This window comes from Rosa chinensis, chromosome 3, assembly GCF_002994745.2.
Source record: "Rosa chinensis cultivar Old Blush chromosome 3, RchiOBHm-V2, whole genome shotgun sequence".
Taxonomy (NCBI): Eukaryota; Viridiplantae; Streptophyta; class Magnoliopsida; order Rosales; family Rosaceae; genus Rosa; species Rosa chinensis.
Window position 1 is genome coordinate 19,222,667 of NC_037090.1, and position 22,460 is coordinate 19,245,126.

General features: G+C 40.7%; 3 protein-coding genes across 4 annotated transcripts in view; all 3 read left to right on the forward strand.

Moving 5' to 3' along the window:
* Positions 1-22,460, forward strand: part of LOC112193791 (probable disease resistance protein At4g27220) — a 61,047-nt gene that overhangs the window by 14,453 nt on the left and 24,134 nt on the right. The window lies entirely within an intron of this gene.
* On the forward strand, positions 5,008-6,120 carry LOC112194246. The gene has a single exon (XM_024334493.1). It carries the CDS (start codon positions 5,008-5,010, stop codon positions 6,118-6,120), a length of 1,113 nt encoding a protein of 370 aa, XP_024190261.1.
* Positions 6,237-6,920, forward strand: LOC112194247. Its single transcript, XM_024334494.1, has one exon. It carries the CDS (start codon positions 6,237-6,239, stop codon positions 6,918-6,920), a length of 684 nt encoding a protein of 227 aa, XP_024190262.1.

Sequence of the window (22,460 nt, forward strand, 5' to 3'; positions counted from 1 at the left end):
CGCAATTTCTTATATGACATTCCATTTTGGCCTAAGCCTCTTACAGCTATTTGCATACATTGTGACTGCATGTCAGCAATAGCTAGAGAAAAAAGCCATATATATAATGGTAAATCGAGGCACATAAGACGTAGGCATAATACAATCAAGGAAATGCTCAAAAATGGAACTATTTCCATTGACTATGTTAAATCAAAAGAGAATATTGCAGATCCTCTTACAAAGGGTATACCTAGAGAGCAAGTAAAGTATACATCGAGGGGAATGGGTTTAAAGCCAATTCAATGAATCAAACTTGGCGGAAACCTAACCTAGTTGATTGGAGATCCCATGGTCTAGGTTCAATAGGCAAACTAGTTGAGTAAGATTCAAAACTTTGAACACACAACATTACTCATTCCTAAGATGGGAAAAGTGTGTTACCTGTGACGAAGTGAAAGGTTGAATTCAATATTCTTAATGACACTAATCTCTTACATTTCAAGAGGAATATAGCAGGATATTCATAAATTAGGTGTTACCTATACGAGAGTAAATTTGGGGTCGCATTTATGAGAATTACATGGCTAAGTTCTCTAAAGCTCTCATGAATCCGGGATTTGTTCAGGACCAAAATGAACACAAACGTATGAACTGAAAAGTGTCAGAAGTGATACGTATGATGCTTGTTGTCTTGGCCTACTACAACGGTGAACAGTTCAAGATTTTATATCTACTGTGTCACCAAGAACGTCCGATAAGTATTCATTAAGGTAGGTTCAAGTCCAAAAGACACCTCTCCTGATGTGTATCAATTCCAAATTTCTCTCAAAATGTTTCATCATTAGTACAATTTTGCCATAGTTCCTTATATTCATCTTTCTATTCAAATGTGGGGGACTGGTAGAGTTTGAATAGAAATAGGTTTCTATTGAGGAGGATTAGATCTGTCTGAAAGGGATTTGTCAAGGATTTTCTTCCTCACTCGGATCCATCTCAAGGGGATATTACCTCTCTAAGATTGTCTTCCTCACTCGGATCCATCTCAAGGGGATTTTCACCTCACTTCGATCTTCCTCAATGAGATTTCCAAATAGTGGTGGAATAGAATTCAGTTTTTGACGGTTGAATTCAAAAGCACAAGTCTGATCAACTTACCTTTTGAATTTGAACTAAAGAGGTTATTGAAAGCCAACTTACCTCTTCAATTTAAACTGAAGTGGTGTCTCAAACATTATATAAACCCAACAGGTCTTCCTCTCCTATACACAGATTTATTTTTCCTTCCTTTCCTTCAGAGAGGAAAACACTTAGTACGTTCGCTAGAATCCAAGGTCTGGTGCTAGGCTCTTTGATTAAAGATAGTTGTATCCTGGTGGACAGAAGCCTAACGAACTACAAGCACTGAGTAGGGGTGAAATTCTGTCTAAAGGACATTGCCAATCTGCAAGCCTCTATCGAATCACAAGTCAGTTTCTCTTGCAATTATAATTCCTTTATCTCAGATACATGTTGAGTGTTGTAATCCATATATTATTGTATAAATTATTGCTGTAATTACTTATATATTGTAGAAGCATATTTTCAATTCATTGATACAAATCCAACATGATCATCCTCTGATAACTCAGTAAAGCTGCCTCAAAATCCCCACTCTTTCCATACCCATCAATCATCAAAGTCCACGACACAGCATCCTTACTCGACATTTCCTCAAAAACCTTACAAGCATCAACCATGAACCCACATTTCGAATACATATCCGCTAAGTTGCTACCCACAAACATCTCACAAGCCAAACCCAATTTCAAAGCAAGAGAATGCAGCTGCCTCCCAATCTCAACCGACCCAAGAACCACACAATCTCTGATGACACTTGCAAATGCAAACTGGGTGGGGTTCTCCCCAGCGCTTCTCATCTGGGAAAAGGCCTTGAAGCTCTCCGAGAACCTCAAGTTTTGAGAAAACCTAGTGACCATTGCAGTCCATGAAACCAAGTTTCGGTGAGGATTTGGTCGAAAACCTTGAGGGCATAATCGACGTGCTCACATTTGGAGTACATGTCAGGAGGTGGTTGGTGAGGAAAATGCATAGTGGGTAATGAGTGCATAGGAGGTGAGCGTGGAGCTCTTTGCCTTTGTTTAGCTGCTTGGTTTTTGCGTAGGTTTGGATGACTTGAGCCAAGGTGGTGGACTCCTCTTTCAACATTTGGCATCCAAAAAGGTGCAAGGGTTGAAAACTCATAAAGAAAGCGATCCAAATGAAATTTTCTGGGAAAGCTTTACATTTATACATGAAAATGGAATCATCAATTGTGCCCCGCCCCATAACCAAATAAAATGTTTCCATCGAATGATATTCTTCTATGTTACTTTTTAGATTTACATTTGTGTGCATGGGGGCTGATTTTTTTCGGAACTGAAAACCAACCAATTGCATGGAGCTGATAAAAACTAATTGAGATCAAATTGAATCGCGGGGCAGTTTTTAATTTTTTAATTTTTTTTTTTTGAGAAATAGATAACTTCATTAATTTATTCATGGCCAGAAAGCACATACATCACATGTTGTTTCATACCAACTGTACTAGATGACACAAACTGCCAAACAAATGACAAGTGACCCTCATTGTAAAATACGCACACTTATTAGAGTGCCTAACCAAATGAGAAAAAACCCAAGACTATCTAAGCTCTTCCTTTAGCAACTCTACTCGCCTAGAGACCTCAATTGGTGTACGAGTAAAGAGCTAACTTACATAGCATCAGACTCTAAGTCAAAGGTAGGCACAGAAACAAGAAACCTAAAGTTTCCCCTTGCCTTTAGCTTTAGGGCCAACCTCCTGAGCAGTAGTAATAGAAGGATAGGTAAGACGCAGAGGGTCAGACCAACCTTCTTTTGAGACTTGGGACCCTTGTTCTTGCTTCCCAGCGGTCTTCCCGACCTCTTCTTCAGAGTCACCAGGGCGACATCATCCTCAGCTTTAGCCAGACCAAGAGCTTCCGCATGGAGAGTGAGAAGCTTACCACCCAAAATAGTTTTGAATTTCTTAGGGGAAGGAACAGTTACCTCTTCTCGACCTCTTTTCTTGTAAATTAAGGTTTGCTTCTGATCAGTTTGCATGGCTGGAGTAATAACCGGATCTTGAGAATCCTGGTCAGAAGATTCCACAGCGGACAACCTACTAACCTTGTTCGGCTCCGAAATCTCTTGAACCATTCCTGCCATGTCTGCCGTGCTATACATGGTATCCTGGGAAGCAATTCCAGAAGATGATCGCTCTAACCGACGAATAACCGGCTTCTTCTTTTTCAGCAGTGAAGAAGAAGGCATGGGTAACTCTCGAGTAGGCTAAGCAGAGAATGAGAAGGCGCCACCAGAGGTAGAGGGGCCACCACCAAACTTCAAAACCCTAGGGCCAGAGACAACCGTATTGGGCTCCTCACATTTAGCCCTGGAGTGTGTAATCAATCCACACTAAGGACATCTCCCTTTGAGGTGTTCAAACTGGAACTGCAGAATAGGTTCAACACCAGGGGCCAAGAAAACCTTTCGCTCAAGAATGACCGGTTTAGAGATGTCATGGGAGAAGGGAATTCGAACAATACCTTTACGAAACTCTCTCTTATCGTAATCCAGATAACCACCCAGCAAGTTTCCAATGAGGATGAAATTATCGGGTTCCTAGTAGAGAGGAGGGATGTCAGAAACCCTTACCCACATCCTAGCATGCTTTATAGGGACTTCAGTGATGGGAAGAACACCATCATACTCCTCCAGACATATGGGGGCTCTGTCAAAACACCACACACCCCCTCTGAGTACCTTGTTCCTATCTCGGACCGAATCAAAGGAGAAAAGAAACCGATTGTCAAGCTTCTCTTGAATCCTAAAATCCTGCTCCACCATCCAAGTCTAAAAGAGATGCAATTTGAAGGCATTACAGTCAATAGGTTTACGGGTGAGAGGTTTTCCCAGAAGAAAAGACTAAGAAGATCGGCGAACAGGACCTCCTCCAATCTTATCCAAATCCGGGGCATTACCTCCCTCAGCAAGAGCCAAAGAGGTGGCAAAGCTAGCAGTGACAGCGTCAAGTGAAGCCATTGGGGTATCACAGACGTGGAGACGGCAAAGGATACCGACGTGATAACTAGGGTTTTTGGAGGAGCCGCTAGGTTTGAGAGAAAATCTTGCTAGGTTTCTTGGCAGTGCAGTTTTTAATTAGTATGTATGAAGCGACAAAAACTGAACCTCATAAAAAAGGATAAATAGATCGTCTAACTTGGAACTCGCCTCACGCGCTCTCTCCTACCTAACCTTTCACCCTTGGCCACTCACAATCGCTTTCACCTTACCGGAATACTTTTCTGGTCTCCATCCTTTGCCACTCTTGTCCCCTGGTGACGGCGTCGGAGCCGTCAGAGCCGATCTTCACCTTCTCCGCTCTCCCTTCGGGGAGTGGCGGAGGAGATTCAACTTCACCATCGACCTTCAAGCATGTTCGTATCAATGATAGTTTATGCCATAAAATCATGGCATGCCAAGTTACTGATTCGGAGCCTGATTCTCCTGCTCTGAACAATACTACTGAGCCGCTTAGCTATGCCTTTAAGCTGCTTACTCCCTTGGGTCAATCACGTATGACTGTCATTAAAGACTTTGTTATGACTGAGGAAGATTACCAGTACATACTCAAAAGGAACTTGTGGTCCTAATGTAAGTTTTTCTCAGCGTGTTAATGACAAATTGGATCTGGATTGGCGTTGTGCAGTCATAATCAAACTCATGGGTAAGGCAAACTCCACCTATACCTTTGATTCTATGCATCGTAGCTTAACCCGTAAATGGAAACCACAAGGACCCTGGCAATTGATTGATCTACCTAATGACTATTTTGTCTTTAAATTTCAATTGATTGAAGATATGAGTGTTGCTCTATGTGGAGGACCATGGATTCTCTCAGGTCAAACTTTAGTTGTTCAGCAATGGAAGCCCGATTTTGACCCAATCCATGCTCAAATTAGCAAGATGGCTGTGTGGGTTAGAATCCTTGGTCTTCCTTTCAGATATTTTAAAGACTTCACTATAGATAAAATTGGTTGTCTGCTTGGCTCCATGGTTAAAGTTGACAAGGTGACTTTAGCACAGTCTAGAGGCAAATTTGCTAGACTTTGTGTTGAAATTGATCTACAAAAACCACTTAGACCTTTCATTGAAGTTGAAGGCAAGGCCTATGGTGTCGTTTATGAAGGAATATCTATGATATGTTTTAACTATGGCTGTTATGGACATGTCAAAGCTTCTTGTCCTTATGTGAAGAATGATGATGATCCTACTAGCCTTGACTCTGTACCAAATGCTACTTTTGACAATAGAAAGACCACTCAGATGCCTAATACCATGGCCCCTGCAACTTATAATGAGTCTACTTTTTCGACCTCCTCTGAAATGCAAGTAGTTATGCAAAAGACTGCTCCTACTAAGACCAAAAATGATAATGGACCATGGATGCTAATGTCCTACAAAACTAGGCAAAAGCCTCCTAATGCTTCTCTGAATAATAAGCAAAATTCTGCTTCTGGGTCTAGATTTGAGTTGCTTCAGTCCTGTTCTGATGGTATTGATGAATTCACACAGGTAAATTCCACTGTTTCGCCTTCTAGCCTGAGCACTCAGTCGCAGACAATCCTTGCTAAGCCTCCAAAGATTTGGAAGAAAGTTCAAGATAAAACTATGCAAGCCAGTTCTTCTAAGTCTAATGATGCTCATGGAATTGATGCCTTCCCTCATGGTCCTTCAAAGGTAAAACCACTTCAAGACATCACTAATGATACTGTGCAATCTTCAAGAGTCCAGCTAAAGAATAGTACAGCCATATCGCACCATCCTAAATTGCAGGCTCATAAACTTAAAAATTCCATGGTGCAAGCTGGTGCTAAAGTTTATGTGTTTTCTGATCTCAATTCCTTGCTTAGCAACAATAAATATCCTTCTTCGAATGTTAATGCTTCTGCTGCATTTGGTCATTGCCCACTTGAGCTTGTTCGTACTTCAATTAATATTATGCAGGTGTACACTTCTACCTCTAGTTCTACATGCAATGATCAAATAATTTCTAAATTTGTTGATAAAGTTGTGTAAAACTCTGCAATTATCTCTGAAGATATTTCTTTAGATCCTCCTTCCTCCAATGCGGAGGATATGGAGGATGCTTGACTTTTTTTGGGATTATCCCCACTCCTCCCCCATCTCTCTCAATGTCTAAAGCTATTTTCTGGAATGCTAGAGGCGCTGGTAGTGATAAATTTAGGTCTGATGTTTCAGATCTTATTCAGATTCATAAAGTTGATATTATTGCCATATGTGAACCTCGAGTTCAATTTTCAAAAGCTGAAAAATGTTTTGAGAAATTAGGTTTCTCTGATCATAAAATCATGGAAGCTACTGGGTTTTCAGGTGGTATTTGGCTCTTATGGGACAAATCCAAGCTTTCTGTTGATGTGATTGATGTTCATTTTCAGGCTATTACTGCCAAGATTAATTTACCTGGGGCTTCTACTTGGATTCTATCTATTATTTATGCTAGTCCTACTTATTCCATGAGAGCTTCTTTATGGGGATATTTGGAGAATTTATTTGCTGCAACTGGTCTTCCTTATGCTCTCATTGGTGATTTCAATGAATTACTTGACAGTTTTGCTAAAAATATGGGATCTCTTGTTGGTCGCTTTGGTGGTTTAAGAGATTGGGTTAACAGGAATGGTATCATTGACATTGGTTTCCAAGTCTCTACTTACACTTGGACCAATGGTAGAATCAAGGAAAGGTTGGATAGAGGGTTATGTAGCAGTGATTGGAGGATTGCATTCCCTGAGGCTTTTATCAAACACCTAGCTAAGATGAAGTCTGATCACTGTCCAATTGCAACTTCACTCAAATAACTTGAGTAATCGTGATGCTATGCCATTCATTCAAGCCATGTGGCTCACTCACTCTGATTTTGCTCCTTTTATTGCTCAAACTTGGAATGGTTCATTTGTTAACCCGAATGAAGCCGGTTTGGGGGGTATTTTTAGGGATGCAAACAGTCAGTTTATAGGTGCTTTTTCTTTCAAGGTGGAAGTCCCTAGTGCCATTGATGCAGAAGTTTTAGCAGTAATTGAAGCTATTCGTGTAGCTTGGGTTCGACGTTGGACACATATTTGGCTAGAGACGGATTCTACTTTAGTGTTGCATTATTTTCAGTCTCCCAATCTAATTCTCTGGCGCCTTCGGCGTGCTTGGTTTAACAGTTTAATTACATCATGCTCGTCAATTGTCCGTGCGTGTCTCTCACATTTACAGAGAAGGTAATAAGGCAGCTGATAGTCTAGCTAAATATGGTGCTTCAAGTGCAAGCTCAATCTGGTGGCTCTCACCTCCATCCTTTTTAAGGAATATATTATATTGATCATGACGCATCATTGTGCTCAATGTATCGATCATAGTTCTTTGGACACTTTTTTCTTGTTCTTCCTTGTTTGTTTTGGAAGCGGTTTTGGCCTAGTCCCCCGCTTCTATCTCTTTGGGATTTCTTTTCTGTACTTTGTACTTTTGTATTTTACTTGGCAAGGTTTGGTCTGGTCCCCCTTGCTATGTTTCCTTTTTCTTGTTTATTAATAAATTCGGGGTTAGAGCGATGAGTTAGCTCTTTCTCCGCTTCCATAAAAAATATAAAAAAATAAAAAACTTCGAATGCTGCTCCTGGTGACTTCCAAGGTAAAACTTCCTATCTCGCTAATGCACTTAAGGATTGGAACTTTAATGTGTTCGGTCACATTTTCAAGAAGAAAAGAAGGCTCCTGGCTAGGATTGCAGGTATTCAGAAGTGTAGAGATAAGAGCAATAATCCTTTCCTTATTCAATTGAAGATGATCTCCGTAAAGCGTATGAAGTAAGCAGGGATCAAGAAAGCCTTTTCTGGAGACAAAAATCTAGAGATAAGTGGCTTCAGGATGGTGACAGAAACACAATATTTTTCCATTTAACTACTGCTATCAGGAGGAGGAAAAATAAGGTTGAAGGGCTGTTTGATGATAATGATGAATGGCATTGTGATATGGCTCATATGAAAGGTATTGCGGTTCAATTTTTTACATCTCTTTTCTCTGATAATAATGGTGATGACTTAAGATTTTTTATTCCTCACCTATTTCCTATCATTGAGACTTAAGTCCTTTCTTCTACCACTGCTGAAATCACCATGAATGAGGTTAAAAACGCTATGTTCTCAATTCGAGGATTAAAAGCTCCAGGGTATGATGGTTTCCGTGCTATCTATTATCAGAAATTTTGGAATCTTAATGCTCCTGATGTCTTTAGTGTGGTGAAAAATGCTTTTGACACTTGTACTATACCTGATGGTTTGAATCACACTTTGATCGCTCTTGTTCCCAAAGTCTCATTGGCCCCCAACATATGCATTAGTTCAGGCCTATCAGTCTCTGCACAACTATATACAAAGTCATTTAAAAAATTTTGGTGGCCAGGATTCGACCTCTAATGCAATTACTCATCAGCCCTAATCAGGTCAGTTATATATCCTTGGACGTCAAATCTCTGATAACGTTTTAATTACTCAAGAAATCCTTTATAAGTTTAGGAGATCCACTGGGAAAAAGGGATTTTTTGCTTGGAAAATTGATCTTTCCAAAGCTTATGATAAGCTTAGATGGAATTTTATTGAGAGTGTCTTGTGCGAAACACAACTCCCTCACAATATTGTGAAGCTTATTATGCACTGTATCACATCTACCAACTTTCAAATCTGTCTTAATGGTGAATTAACCTCAACTTTTAAAGCTCAAAGAGGAATTAGGCTGGGAGACCCCTTATCTCCTTACATCTTTGTGTTGTGTATGGAGAAATTGTCTCATCTAATTTTCTCGGCTATCAATGTGGGACAATGGAAGCCGGTTAAAGCTTCTCGTGTAGGGCCAAAAATTTCTCATTTATTCTTTACCGATGACCTTATCCTTTTTGCTGAAGCCTCCATCGAGCAAGCTACGGTTTTAAAGAAATGCCTTAATATTTTTTGCTCTTTTTCTGGACAAGCAGTTAACTTTGAGAAGTCTTTGGTTTATTGCTCTCCAAACACTAGAAATTCTTTAGCTTCTGCCATTGGAAACATCTGTGGCTCGCCTCTCACAAATGATCTTGGCAAGTACTTGGGTGTACCTCTTATACATTCTCGGGTTACAAGGCATACTTATTCTAATATTCTTGACAAAGTGAAAAATAGATTATCCAGCTGGAAATCGAATGTCTTAAGTATGGCGGGTCATCTTACTTTGATTCAATCTGTGCTCTCATCGATTCCTATTTATGCTATGCAAACCACTAAACTTCCTGCTGGATTATGTGAGGACATTGATAAGCTTAGTAGAAATTTTTTGTGGGGTGATACTAAAGAGAAAAGGAAAATTCATCTTCTCAACTGGGATCAAGTTTGTAAACCTAAAGCTCTTGGCGGGCTAGGTATAAAGAAAATAGCTGAAATGAATCAACATATGCTGGATAAAATTTCTTGGAGAAATTTTAACAATGATGCAGGTCTTTGGCACTCTATGTTTATCCGAAAGTACTTCACCAAGGATTCTTTATTCTCACATACTTACTCTCCTCCCACTGATTGTTCTAGTACCTGGAGAAGTATTGCGCATGGTGCCCAATTATTTAAGCAAGGCCTCATTTGGAGAGTTGGCGATGGGAGAACAATCAACTTCTGGACTGATTATTGGCTTCTCCATTCTTCCCTCCAATCTTATAGGTTACCTGATTGTCAAATTAACATTGATGCCGAAGTTTGTGACTTTTGGGACAATAATGGTTGGAACATGAATCTCTTATCTTCTTGCTTAACTTTGACATTATTCACAAGATTATCTTTGTTCCCCCTAGTTTTGATGGATGCGGTGAGGATGTTCAAATCTGGGGAAAAACTTCTAATGGAGTTTTTAGTGTGAAGTCTGTGTACAATTCTTTATTTGATTTCAATGATATTCTACAGACTCAATGTGTTTTACTTGGAAACTTAATGTGCCTCCTAAGCTTAAGACTTTTACTTGGACTCTAACTCAAGGAAAACTCCTCACTGATGCTCAGCGTGTCAGGAGAAATCTAACCTCTGATAGTTGCTGCCCTGTGTGCAGAGTAAACGGAAACTATGTTACACCTCTTCAGGGATTGCGCTAAGTCTATGCCTAGTTGGACTGCTATTTCCCCTCCTAACTCTGTAAGACACCTCTCTCATCTCACTTGGCATCAATGGCTTGCTGCTAACCTTCATTGCAAAAATTCTGGTCCTAATGGTTTAAAATGGTGTGATCTTTTCACTTTCGTTTGCTGGTATATTTAGAAATGGAGGAATAAGGTTGTTTTTGAGCCTTCTTTTCATTACCCTGCAATCACAAGCCAAATCGCTTCCAATACTGCTATGGAATGGTATCAATCAACGAGAACTGCCAATGTCACTAGTGATTATTATTTAAACATCTTGTCTTGGAAAAAGCCTCTCCTTGCAACTGCAAAGCTGAATGTTTATGGTGCTTGATGTTGTGCTAATGGTCGCATTGCTACTGGTGGAGTCTTAAGAGATTATAATGGGGCTTGGATCTGCGGTTTTCAAGCCAACCTTGGTATTGGTCAAGTGCTAGATGCTGAGGCTTGGGGTCTTGTTCTTGGCCTCAAAATGGCATCTAATTGCAGCATCTCTAAACTTGGGATTGAATCAGACTCTGCAATCTTAGTCAATTTAATTCTTCATGGGGATATTAAATCCCACCCTCTTGGTGCTATCATTAAGAGTTGCAGACACATGCTTTCTCTATTTGATTCTGTGAGCCTTATGCATATTTTCAGAGAATGCAACGGCACTGCGGATGCTCTTTCTAAATCGGGCCTTGATCATGACCATGGTGTTGTCGTATTTGACTCCCCTCCTCCCCATGTTGCTTCTGCATTTCTTGATGATCTCTGTGAAGTCTCCAGATCCAGGTCTTGTGTTAGACCTGTAACTTAGCTTTCCTTTTTGTCTTGCTGTGTTTGGGTCTTTTTAAGACCTCCTTGTAACAAAAAAAAAAACTGAACCGAATCACAAGAATATAACTAAAAATAGTTATATTATTATTAGTTTTAGTTTCTATTGTAGGCTTTCGAACTAAGTTATCGTCCATTTTGTTAGCGGCAGTGGTTGTTTGCTGTGGTTTCTAAAGTCTGGGCGATAGAGGTGTGGTGGATTGTCGGCGCAGGTGACTTCTCATATGGATCCATTGAAGAACGATATTGCATGTTGGGGGGGGGGGGGGGCAGGAGGGACAGTGGTGGTGTTTTTTCTGTTGGCGTCGATGGGTGGGTCTCCTTCCCAGCTGTTCAACGTTGCTGGCTGACAGGTCTGAAGGTGGTAGGCTGCGATAGTGGTAGTGACAGGGCTAGGAGTTGGCGGTGGAATTGTCGGTGGGGATGGGCTTGGAGCCAGAAGCGCTGAATCTGGTACCAACTGTGCAGAAGGATCCAGATTTGGGATCCAAGTGAGGTTTGCGCTTGGATTGTTATATTTGTTGGGTTGTTTGTCATATGCTTCAGTGGCTTGGGGCCCATGTGTGTAACTGGTATTGAATTCGGGACCCAAGTTTATGGTATCTATTTGTAAAAGATCGTTTGTCAATACGGCCATGTTTTGACAACCTTGGCTGGCTTTGATCTTTGGGCGAGAGAGTGCCCTCATTTCAGCGCTGATATGATTTTTGTCAATTTCTGCGTTGGATCTGCATGATTATCAAACCACTGACTACTTAATTCACTACATTGCTGCAATCCGTAGCGTAAAATCAGCTATGCGTTTCAATGTTGCTGCTATTGCTTTTATATTCCTTGTATTCCAAATGCAATTTTTGCATCTTTTCCTTTCGTACTATTTATTTTCTTTATTGATGTATTTTTGCATCATATCATTGTATTCTTTCAATTTTAATAAGGAGCTGACCTCATTTTACTCAAGAAAAATAAAACAAAAACTATAGTTGAGTAGTAATTTTCTATTGTGAGTGTGTTTTACACTTTTACTCTATTTAATTTTTTCAAGGTTTTTTTTTTTTTTTGAGGGAAATGGAATCAAATTCTGATATATTATGACGTCATAGCGTCAAGCTAGAGTCAAGAAACCACTCATAGTACAAGTACAAGCACAATACAGACTGCGCAAAGCAGCCAATCTCCTAACTAAACTGCCCAAATCAGCCAAATTATTATTAGCCAAATCTAGAAAAAGAAAAGGCAACAAGTAAATAAACCCAACACCTGCTATCTGACCCTAAATCAAAGCAACTGACATAACAAACATGGATGCCTAAGACCTTCATAGTGTACATCGACACTCATCAAATTAGCACACAGCAATGATCAAGGGAAAAATAGGAGATGAGCCGAGCCTAGCTCAATTATTCAGAACAAAAAAATTGAAAAGCTACCACTCTACCCAAAACCTAAACAGGCCTAATCTAAGAAAAGAAAAGGAATAAGAGAATGGGCTTGCCTAGCCAGACCACTAGGAGCGACCTATGCAGGCGAAGGCCCACTGGCCAAGGCCCATCTCCTACCCCTCTCCTTCCCAGACCCGCCCGAGTCAGGCTTCAGGAGAGCAGCCTCCATTCACCAGTCCGGCGGCCGGCCGTGGACCTCCACCATGGCCATGGTCAAGTCTGGACCCTAACCTGGATCAAACGATCTGTACTCCGATCGCATAGACCGCCGCCTCCTCGCCACTGAGTACGGCTGGACTGATCAAATCACGAACCTGGATCCAACCCTTAACCGCGAAAAGAGCCTGACACACCTGGAGCGAATAACGCCGTCGACCGCCCCAGCCCTCGCCGTGATCAAAGTTAGACATCTTCTGAAATCGAAACCCCACCAACACGATCTGAGAAGCCTCCAGACCAGGAAACCCCTCGTTGCACCCACGATTGCCACAGAGAACCTGCCTTGCGTCACCGCAGTCCACGATCACCGCCTAAAGGAAAGCGCTGCCGCCAGTCGAAACCTAGGTTTCGAAAACCAAGGTCACTTGCTCCAAGAAGCTCGGAGAGCCCGCTTCATGTAAAAAACCTTTTTTAAGGTATGTTGATTGAAACTATAGTTGAAGATGAGAATATTTTTGTTGGAAATGAGACTCAACTTAACGCGCGTGGTCAGAATCAACTAAAATTAAATTGAATCAGTAAGAATTTGAATTTAAAAGATGAAAAACTGATTTTTTTTTTTTTAATTGAACTAGCAAAGAAACAGAACCGATCAAACCTTGTCGTTATGGTGGGAAATATGTGTGAAAAACCAAGTATGAACTGAAAGTCCAACACCTATTAATTGAGCATACTAGAAGAGTTAGTTGATTGCAACTTAAATCCGATTTACTTGTAGTAATTCAGGAAACTCACTCGAGTTAAGGATTCAGTTGACATGCTTAGGATAATGTGTGAACACATTTTGGTTGGTGACTTGGTGATGTTGCTAAATCCAAAAGATCTCATTTCAGCACATACTTTGCTCACAATGGTTATTCACCTCAATGATTTTTCTTTATTGTTGTAGAGAATTGTAATCATGTGTTTATTATTGATAATAGGAGCCCTTATATAAGGAGTTACAAAGTACATAAAAGGTAATAGAATCCGATTACATTGAATACCTAGAACCTTCTCCTATTACAACTCTAAACCCTAGTTTGTAGAGGCACACATTATGTCGACATCCTTCAACACTCCCCCTTGTGCCGCTCAAACTTGGTGATGACTCTTTGACCGTTGCCTCACTAAAAACCTTGTCAGGTAACAAAAACCCTGTGGGACAAAAATAACCCTAGTCGAAGGATAAAAAGAGCACAACACGTCCTTCACTCTTCGAGATCGAACATGTAGACATCATACCTCCCTCTGATGTCAATATCTCCCCATGATTGCTACAATCATGGGAGTTCGGATAACTTTCTCAATCCGATACTCTTCACATGTTTCTCGAAGGTGGATTTAGGTAACGACTTAGTAAATAAGTCCGCTACATTATCCTCAGATCGGATTTGGTTCACTTCAATATTTAGAAGTGCCTGTTGTTGCTGATTGTAAAAGAACTTAGGCGATATATGCTTGGTGTTGTCGCCCTTGATGAAGCCTAACTTCATTTGCTCAATACAAGCTGCATTATCTTCATAAATGCATGTAGGTTCATCTGTGGTAGACTTCAAACCACAAGTTCCTCGAATGTGTCTAACTATAGACCTTAGCCATATGCATTCTCGCAAAGCTTTATGTAGAGCAATAATCTCTGCATGATTTGAGGAAGTAGCAACAAGGGTCTGCTTTGTAGACCTCTAAGATATCACAGTGCTTCCCATGGTAAAGACATAACCTGTTTGGGAGCGACCTTTGTGAGGGTCAGAGGGATATCCTGCATCAGCAAAACCTATCAAGACATCGTTGTCATTTTGATGGAGGGGAGGAGGAGGACGTCGGCCACCATGGATGGCGGCGCCGGCGTCTACATCACGGAAGGTGGCATTTTGCCTTGTGTGGTCCGATCCCATATTTCCGTCATTTCTTTTCTCTTTGTAGGGATAGAACAAGCCTATATCTATCGTACATTTTAAGTAACGAAAGATTATCTTTATACCAGTCCAATGACGTTACGTTGGCACGGGGCTATATCTAGCCAACAAATTCATAACAATTGAGGTGTCCGGTCTTGTATTTTGCTAAGTACAATAATGCGCATATTGTACTCAGGTAAGCACTTTTGCTATTAACACGTTTTCGTCATCATCCTTGGGATGAAATGGATCCCTCTTAGGGCCAAGATTACGGACGACCATGGGAGTGCATCTTTGACTTTATAAAAATGCCTAAGCATTTATTAACACGGTATGCAAGTTCTGAATCTAGACAAAACCGTGTTCTCCCAAGGACCTTCCTCTCAAACTCGGATTTCAGGTGTTCAGCGGTTTCCCTTTACTCTCATGGGTTCCAATTATGTTTATCAACATAAACCGCGACAATTGCAAATCCGGAACTTGTCATGGAAACGTGTGGGCATAGTTCATCATATCCCTTCCCAATCAAGCAGTCACTTTAGTGAGCATTTCAACCTCGTTGCAAACACGCTCCGTAGTCTAGAGCCACTTAACTTGGGTAAATGAAGTTCACAAGAACCTTCATTATATTCCATATCTAGATCCCCATAAAGATACGTAGTGACCACATTCGTAAGCTGCATGTTCAGTTATTCAGAAACTACCAAACTGACAAGGTAATGGAGTGTAATGACATCCATTACGAGAGAATATGTGTTCTCGTAGTCGATTCCAGGGCGTTTTGTGAAAAGCCTTGCGCCATAAGGCGAGATTACCATCTCTTTTTCTCATCACGCTATCTAACAAAGACCTATTAATGTCAACATGTTTTATGTTAGGAGGTGTTGGCATCTCAGGCCCGAAATCCTTCCTCTTCGTTAGTGAATCCAATTCAACATGGATCGCATCTTTCCATTTAGGCCAATTTTCTCTACGTTGGAATTCTTCAACGGAGTAAGGTTCGATGTCATTGGTCTCAATAATTCCACGTCTTTATGTATACTAGTGTAATTCGTAGAGATCTCTATATTCTCAGAAATTGGTTCTAACATTGAGGCGTCCCCCAACGATGTCTCTTGGACATAACCACAATCCAGAATATTCTCATGAGACAGATTTTGAGTATCAATGATCAATGGATCAAGTTGTGCCAAACTCACTCTCTTCTTAGGGCGAGAATCCATCGAACCTATGAGTCTCTTACGCTTTCTAGCGGAACTCATGGCCTATGACGCCATTATGCCACCTTTGTGGCATCACCATACCACCATCCATGGTAGTGGTGCCGTACCCATCTCCTCTAGGTGGCACCACGTCCTCTTATGGGGACATCAATCATAGCAGACATGTTTGCAGCAGGTATATGTGATCTTGTCACTTTTAGGGGATCAAGATGAGACATAGGTGGGGACAGACCATGACAATTCCTGTCGTTTCTGTTGAACATTGACGTTCTAATCTCCCCCTAATGACGGGAAGACTGTCTCATCAAAGTGACAATTCGCAAATCCAGTGAAAAAGAGATCGCCTGTCAAGGGTTTTACATAGCGGACTTATGGTTGGAGACTTATGTCCAAACAAATATATATATATATATATATATATATATATGCATTCGCTGCAATGACTCATGTTGATGCGTTGTGGCGGCGCAATTGGCACGTAAACCGCACACTCAAATATGCATAAGTACGAGATTTTAGACTCGAACCCAGTCACTAGCTATAACGCAAATAAAAGTTAAGTGGCTGCTATGAGTCGTAGACGAATTAGCATAGCTGCATCCGATATTGCATAACCCAAGCGGAAATATTGGTGCGCATTACCAAAGTCTGGGCTACCATCATAGTCTTTTAATGGTGGCTTTTCCGCTAGACCAATTGGGTGTATACATGGGAATATGGTACTTGATATCAATACCCAATGAGATGCAATAGTCATCGAAAATTTTCGATGTAAACTCTCTAGCATTTTCAAGTCGAATGGACTAAATGGGATGATCCGGGTAGTGAGCCCGTGGCCAAATGATTTGGGCTAGGAGTTCATCATAGGCAGTATTACGAGTGGATGATAGCGCGACACGTGACCAGCGTGTCCGCACATTAACCAACACCATAAAACATTTAAGCAGTCCGCAAGTTGGTTGAATCGATCCACAAAATCCCCTTGGATTCTATGTAAGAATGGAATTATTTCTTTAGTGTCGTTTGCATAGGATGGTCTTGATCCTAAAAAAAAGGCTTTACAGAACGAAAGATTGGCCTTATAATCAACCAATGAAGGTTTTGGTTAAGCCAGAATGTCACAATTTACTTTGAGAAGTAGAGAGAGGAGCGAAGTCTCCATACATGGCGTCAATGCCATGTATTGGCCGAAGGGGGTAGGCGGTGCCGGCCATGTGTGGCCAGTCTTGCACAGTCATGGCACCATGAGGCGCATGTGCAGCTTCTTGAACCAATTCTTGGTTCTTACTTCTTTTCGTTCTGAAAAATAGATGTCTGTGTGAAGTCTCTAATACACGGATCATCATGTCACGACCTGGGTGTCCCAAACGGTCATGCCAAAGCCTATATGTGTCAGAATCCCATAAGTCATCTCTCATGACATGGTTGGATTCAATGACTCGAATAGTGGTTGCATACAAACAACTAGAGCGACACATAAGTTTCTCTAATACTCTTTTATGTCCGTAGTCATTAGAGGTGATGCAAAGGAACTCTTGTCCATTCTCACAATGTGTTTCCACATGAAAACTATTGGCTTTTATATCTTTCAAATAAAGTTCAAATTAAGGTATGTCCAAGACATTAAGTAAAAGAATCGACACTTTATTAATAGCCAATGATTACATCAAAGTTTCTTAACCAAAGTCTAATTCAAAATAAAAATGAAACTTAGATAAATTGTAGTCACTCAATCCTTTTGGTAACTCTAATCAAATATGACCAGGAAAGTAGAGAGAGATGTCGGTGGAGCGACGCTCTCTTAAGTATCACTAATCTCGATCACTTTCCTAGACATCATACTTCATTGGATGCGCCACTTCAGAAAGAGTTAATACAAAATTGTCATTTATTGATTAAGGCATAATTGCCATTACATAATTCTTGAAAAAATAAAAGACTATTCGAAATAAAAATATGTGGCATTTTGTCTTCATCGCCAGATTTAAAGTCTTTTTGAACTCGATGTCTTGATCACCATTGATCAAGTACTCCATAAAACATAATGTACAGGATGCTCTCTTGATTGAGGCTTATTGACGCAATATAAATGGTCCCTAGGACCATTGGCGTTGGAATAGTGTTACCATGGCCAAAAGTAGCGCCATGGTGTCCAACCCCCAACCCTCAACGTCATGACTCCTTTGGTCATGTATTTGCCAACTTTGGCGATGACCTTCATGAGCATGTTGATCATATCATCCATGGCGACTTCTTCTAGCCATTGAACGGTGCTCATGGTAGCCATCTTGAGGCCTACCATATTTTCCATTCACAAAGTTCGTGGCTGTGCCTTTCAACACATACCATAGCTCCAATTAGCTGATGGAAATTTGTGATCCGTCTTGCATTTATATGAGTCCAAAATAAATCACAGGACCTCATAGCATAGACAGGGAAGGTATTGAGGGTTTTCTCAATCAAATGTTCTTCTGTGATAGTTGTTCACAGGCATGCATTAATGTCTGATGCGGAGAGCTTCCGAACAATATTCCATAACTTTGTCAAAGTTAGAGAAGCAGAGATAATTCCATCATGCTTCTAAGTTCGGAAAATTGTGAATGTTGTTAAAACATTCACGAAGCGCTACCCAAAGCTTTCTAGCGCTATCCTCATTCATGTACTCAAACTGGAGTGTCATCTCCATGTGGTGCTTCATCAGGGTAAGTGCCCTAGAATTATCTATCTCAGTTTGTGAGTCTTGAGCGGTTCCTTTAGAACAGGGCTCTTGGATTGTATGTAATAAGTCACGGGCAATAAGGTGGAGCTCAACATCCTGAGCCCACATTAGGTATCTTTTGCCTGCATAATCTAATGGAACAAAATCGAGTATGTTTGAGTTTGACATCCTGAAAAGGGTTAAACAAGAACGGATTAGTTTCGGAGTCAATGCTTCCACGAAAACTAATATTAAGATTTCCGAGCCTTAATGCTACCAAGAAATCGATTTCCAAGAAATTTGGATTAGACCGAAACAATGATGTTTTAATATGGTCACAATTTGGTGCTTACGGACGCTCTTAGTCCGAGCATCATGAACACTCTTAGTTTATTGATTACGAACGCTCTTAGTTCGCTTATTATGAACACCCTTAGTTCATTGATTACGAATGCTTTTAGTTCGCTTAGCGCGAATCCCCACAATTCCGCTTATTAAATAATCGAACCCATGTTCGTTTATGGCAAATCCTGCAGCAAATAAAGAAATTTAAAAGACAAGAAAGTAGGAACTTTAATCTTTAAAACTTACTTGGTAATTTGAAGCTTTGCTTCACGATTCTTTATACACGCGCATGTTGATGCAGGCGTGTAGCTAAATTAGGATTGCCGGAATCTGGTCGGAAATTGGCAGTTGGTGGGCTGCCCTTCTCCCTTCCTTTTTTTTTTTTTTTTTTTTTTTTTTTCGCGGCCCAGGCCTGCTTCCCTTTTTTTTTCTTTTCTCTCGGCCCAGGCCTGCTTTCCTTTTCTGGGCACGTGGGCATGAGCCTTTTTTTTTTCTTTTCTTCTTTTCTTTCTTTTCTTTTTCTGAGCCCACTCCTTCTCCCTCCTTCTTCTACGCGTCTTCTTCTTCTTCCTTCTGTTTTCTGGGTTTTTTTTTTTTGCTGGCAGAAGGTAGTCACTGGGTAACAGAGGGGCGGCAGGAGGCTTTTGAGTGAAGGGTTATTACGTGGCTGCACGGAGGCGGTGAAGGAACTGCCGGTAGGATGCGCAAGGTGACTGGCGTGCTTCTGCACTGGCTATCGGCGTGCTGCGTGCGGGTTGGCTTGTGCAGAGCGTGGCTTGGTGCTCGTTCAGCTATGGTAGCAAGGCTAGCACGGGCTAGGAGGCGCAGCAGGGCTACGAGGCTGCTGTGCAAGGGTAGCAGCGAAGGCTGGCTGCTGCGGGGACGGTGCTACTGCGGGGAGCTGGCAGTTGCGCTGCAAGGGCTGCAGGGCTTGCTGTAGGAGGCTGCAGGGAAGCTGCGACAGGGAGTTAGGGGTTTTTTCGGCTAGGGCTTGCGGCTGCAGTTTTGGTTTTAGGTTTTTTCTTTTTGGCTAGGGTTAAGGCTCGTGCCGATAACGTGTTGTAGAGAATTGTAATCGTGTGTTTATTATTGATAATAGGAGCCCTTATATAGGGAGTTACAAAGTACATAAAAGGTAATAGAATCCGATTACATTGAATACCTAGAACCTTCTCCTATTACAACTCTAAACCCTAGTTTATAGAGGCGCACATTATGTCGACATACTTCAACATTTATCAATTTATTTGGATTACGTAGTTTCTGGCACATATTTTCAATGATGTGTCAATAAATCCAAGGCATGATAATCAGGCTGAAGCCGCAAAGTTGTTCGATCTAGCTATGTGCCAATATATCATCACATGAAAAACAACTTCCAAAGGGATTATGTTTTATAAACTTCGTGAGAGTGAAGAGATCAGTTGACATGATCAGGATTATGTTTGAGAAAATTCTTGCCACGGTATGTATATACTTAATTCTCTAGAATTCTTTCTATTCACCTCAATTGCTGGTCTTTAGCTTATTTCTTAGAGTTTGTATCTGCTAGATTATCTATTGTTGCGTGTTTATGTGGAGGTTAGCTTACACTTTGGTTTGGGGTATTTGGTTCTCCAAATGTGGTTATAATCATCCTCGTGCTCATTGGCAAGGAACTCTTTGTAGTTCTGCTTCTACTACTGTTTGGATCGTAACGCCGCCAAATGCTAAAAGAAGCAAATGAAATGTTAAGGATAATGCAAATTTTTGAGTGAGTCTACTTGTTCTGGATCCAAGTTTTTCTTGTTTGTACATCATCATTGTATTAAAACACACAGTGGCGGATCCAGGATATGAAGTTGGGGTGGGCTAATCTAACACTCGCTTAGAAGAAATTTTTTTTATCGATTGTACTTCGAAGAATGTTGAGATTAGATTTTAGAAGAAATTTTTATTAATATATAATGTTATAACTGAAGAAATAATTAAGAAGAAAATGAGGAAAGAGCAAAAAGAAAAAGAAAATAAATAAATTACAGGCAATTCAAGATTAGATTTGCCTTTTAAGGGGGTAAATTTTTAAAAAGGCAGAAGGGAAATGTGAAAGCCTTTAGACAAAAGGGAAATGTTGTAACTAATAGCGAAAAAAAAAAAAAGAGAAGTAAATGGGAAAGAGAGGCAAGACTTGCATTCTGGGGGAGTCGAACCAAGTAAAGCTTGGAGACATTAGCAAAACAACATAGCACATATTGCCAACTGAACCAAACCTGTACTGGTGGAGACTTACACATCTAGTAGCTAAAATATTTTAAGGATTTTGGGTTGGGCTACCTCTCAAGTAGGTCCGCCCTTGAAACAGCCAAACCAGCCTCTCAAGTGGATCCACCCCTAAAAACACATATACATAGTTTACTCAACACGGACTCAAATGTAGAACTTTTAGTGTCCATCAACTGTTGTGATCTCATACGTTAAACAACTCTTGTTTGATTACATTTTTTTTTTTTTTTTGAGATACAAATTTTAATAAACAAAGGAAGGAAATCAGGAGTGATTACATGTCATACAGAAAACTTATAATACCAAAATTGAAGAAAGAAACAAAATTTTTCATAAGTGGATTTATTTGGACTCAGTTATTATTATTTTTTTTTGTTGAGAAAATAGATAACTTCATTCATTTATCCATGGCCAGAAGACACGTACATCAAATGCTGTCTTACACCAAAACCATAAATGGTATAAGCTTCCAGACAAAGGACAGATGACCTCACTGTTAACACATTCGCTCACTTATTGAGCCTAACTACAAGAAAGAAAATCCTCCCTACCAACTTCCCATGAAGTAGTAACCTAGCCGCCTAGAGACCTCAATTGGTGTACAACTAGAGAAACTAAGATGAAAGTAGTAGAAGACTCAACTTCTAGTATTAGGCAAGGAAACCTGGAAAAGCCTAAAGCTTTCCCTCGCCCTTGTCGCTAGGGCTGGGATCAATCCCAGTAACTGCAGGGTAAGAGAGTCGTAAAGCAGCGACATTCGGCTTCTTGCTAGGGAGATGATTCTTGTTCCTACTCCCAAGTAGCTGGCCCAACTTCTTCTTCAACATCATCAGAGTGACATCCATCCAAGTACAAATGAGGTGAGCCTTGAAGGCCGTAGGTTTGACCGGTCGGCAGATCAGAGGCTTCCCAATCAGAAAAGATTTGGAAGACTGACGAACAGGGCCGCCACCAATTCTCCCCAGATCAGGAGCACTACCTCCCTCTGCAAGCGCAAGGGAGGCAGCACAGCTAGCTGTGATAGCATCAATGGAGGCCATGTGGCTGAGTGAGGGTTGAGGGTGAGAGACGTAGAGAAGAAAGCTAGGAGAAGAGGAGGCGAGGGCGCCATAGAGAGCTAGGGTGAGAGAGAAAATCTCTCCTAGGGTTTTTTTTTAAATTTGGTCAGTTATTTGATTTTTGAAATACAGAATTTAATGATCCTTAGATTTAACCATATTGTTCTGTGAATTATTCCTTTCAAATAGGTAATAGTATGCACATACTTGTGGTGTTGCATGACTACCTAAAACTGAAGCTGAAAGATATATAAGTTTAGTTTTTGCAGAAATGAAAG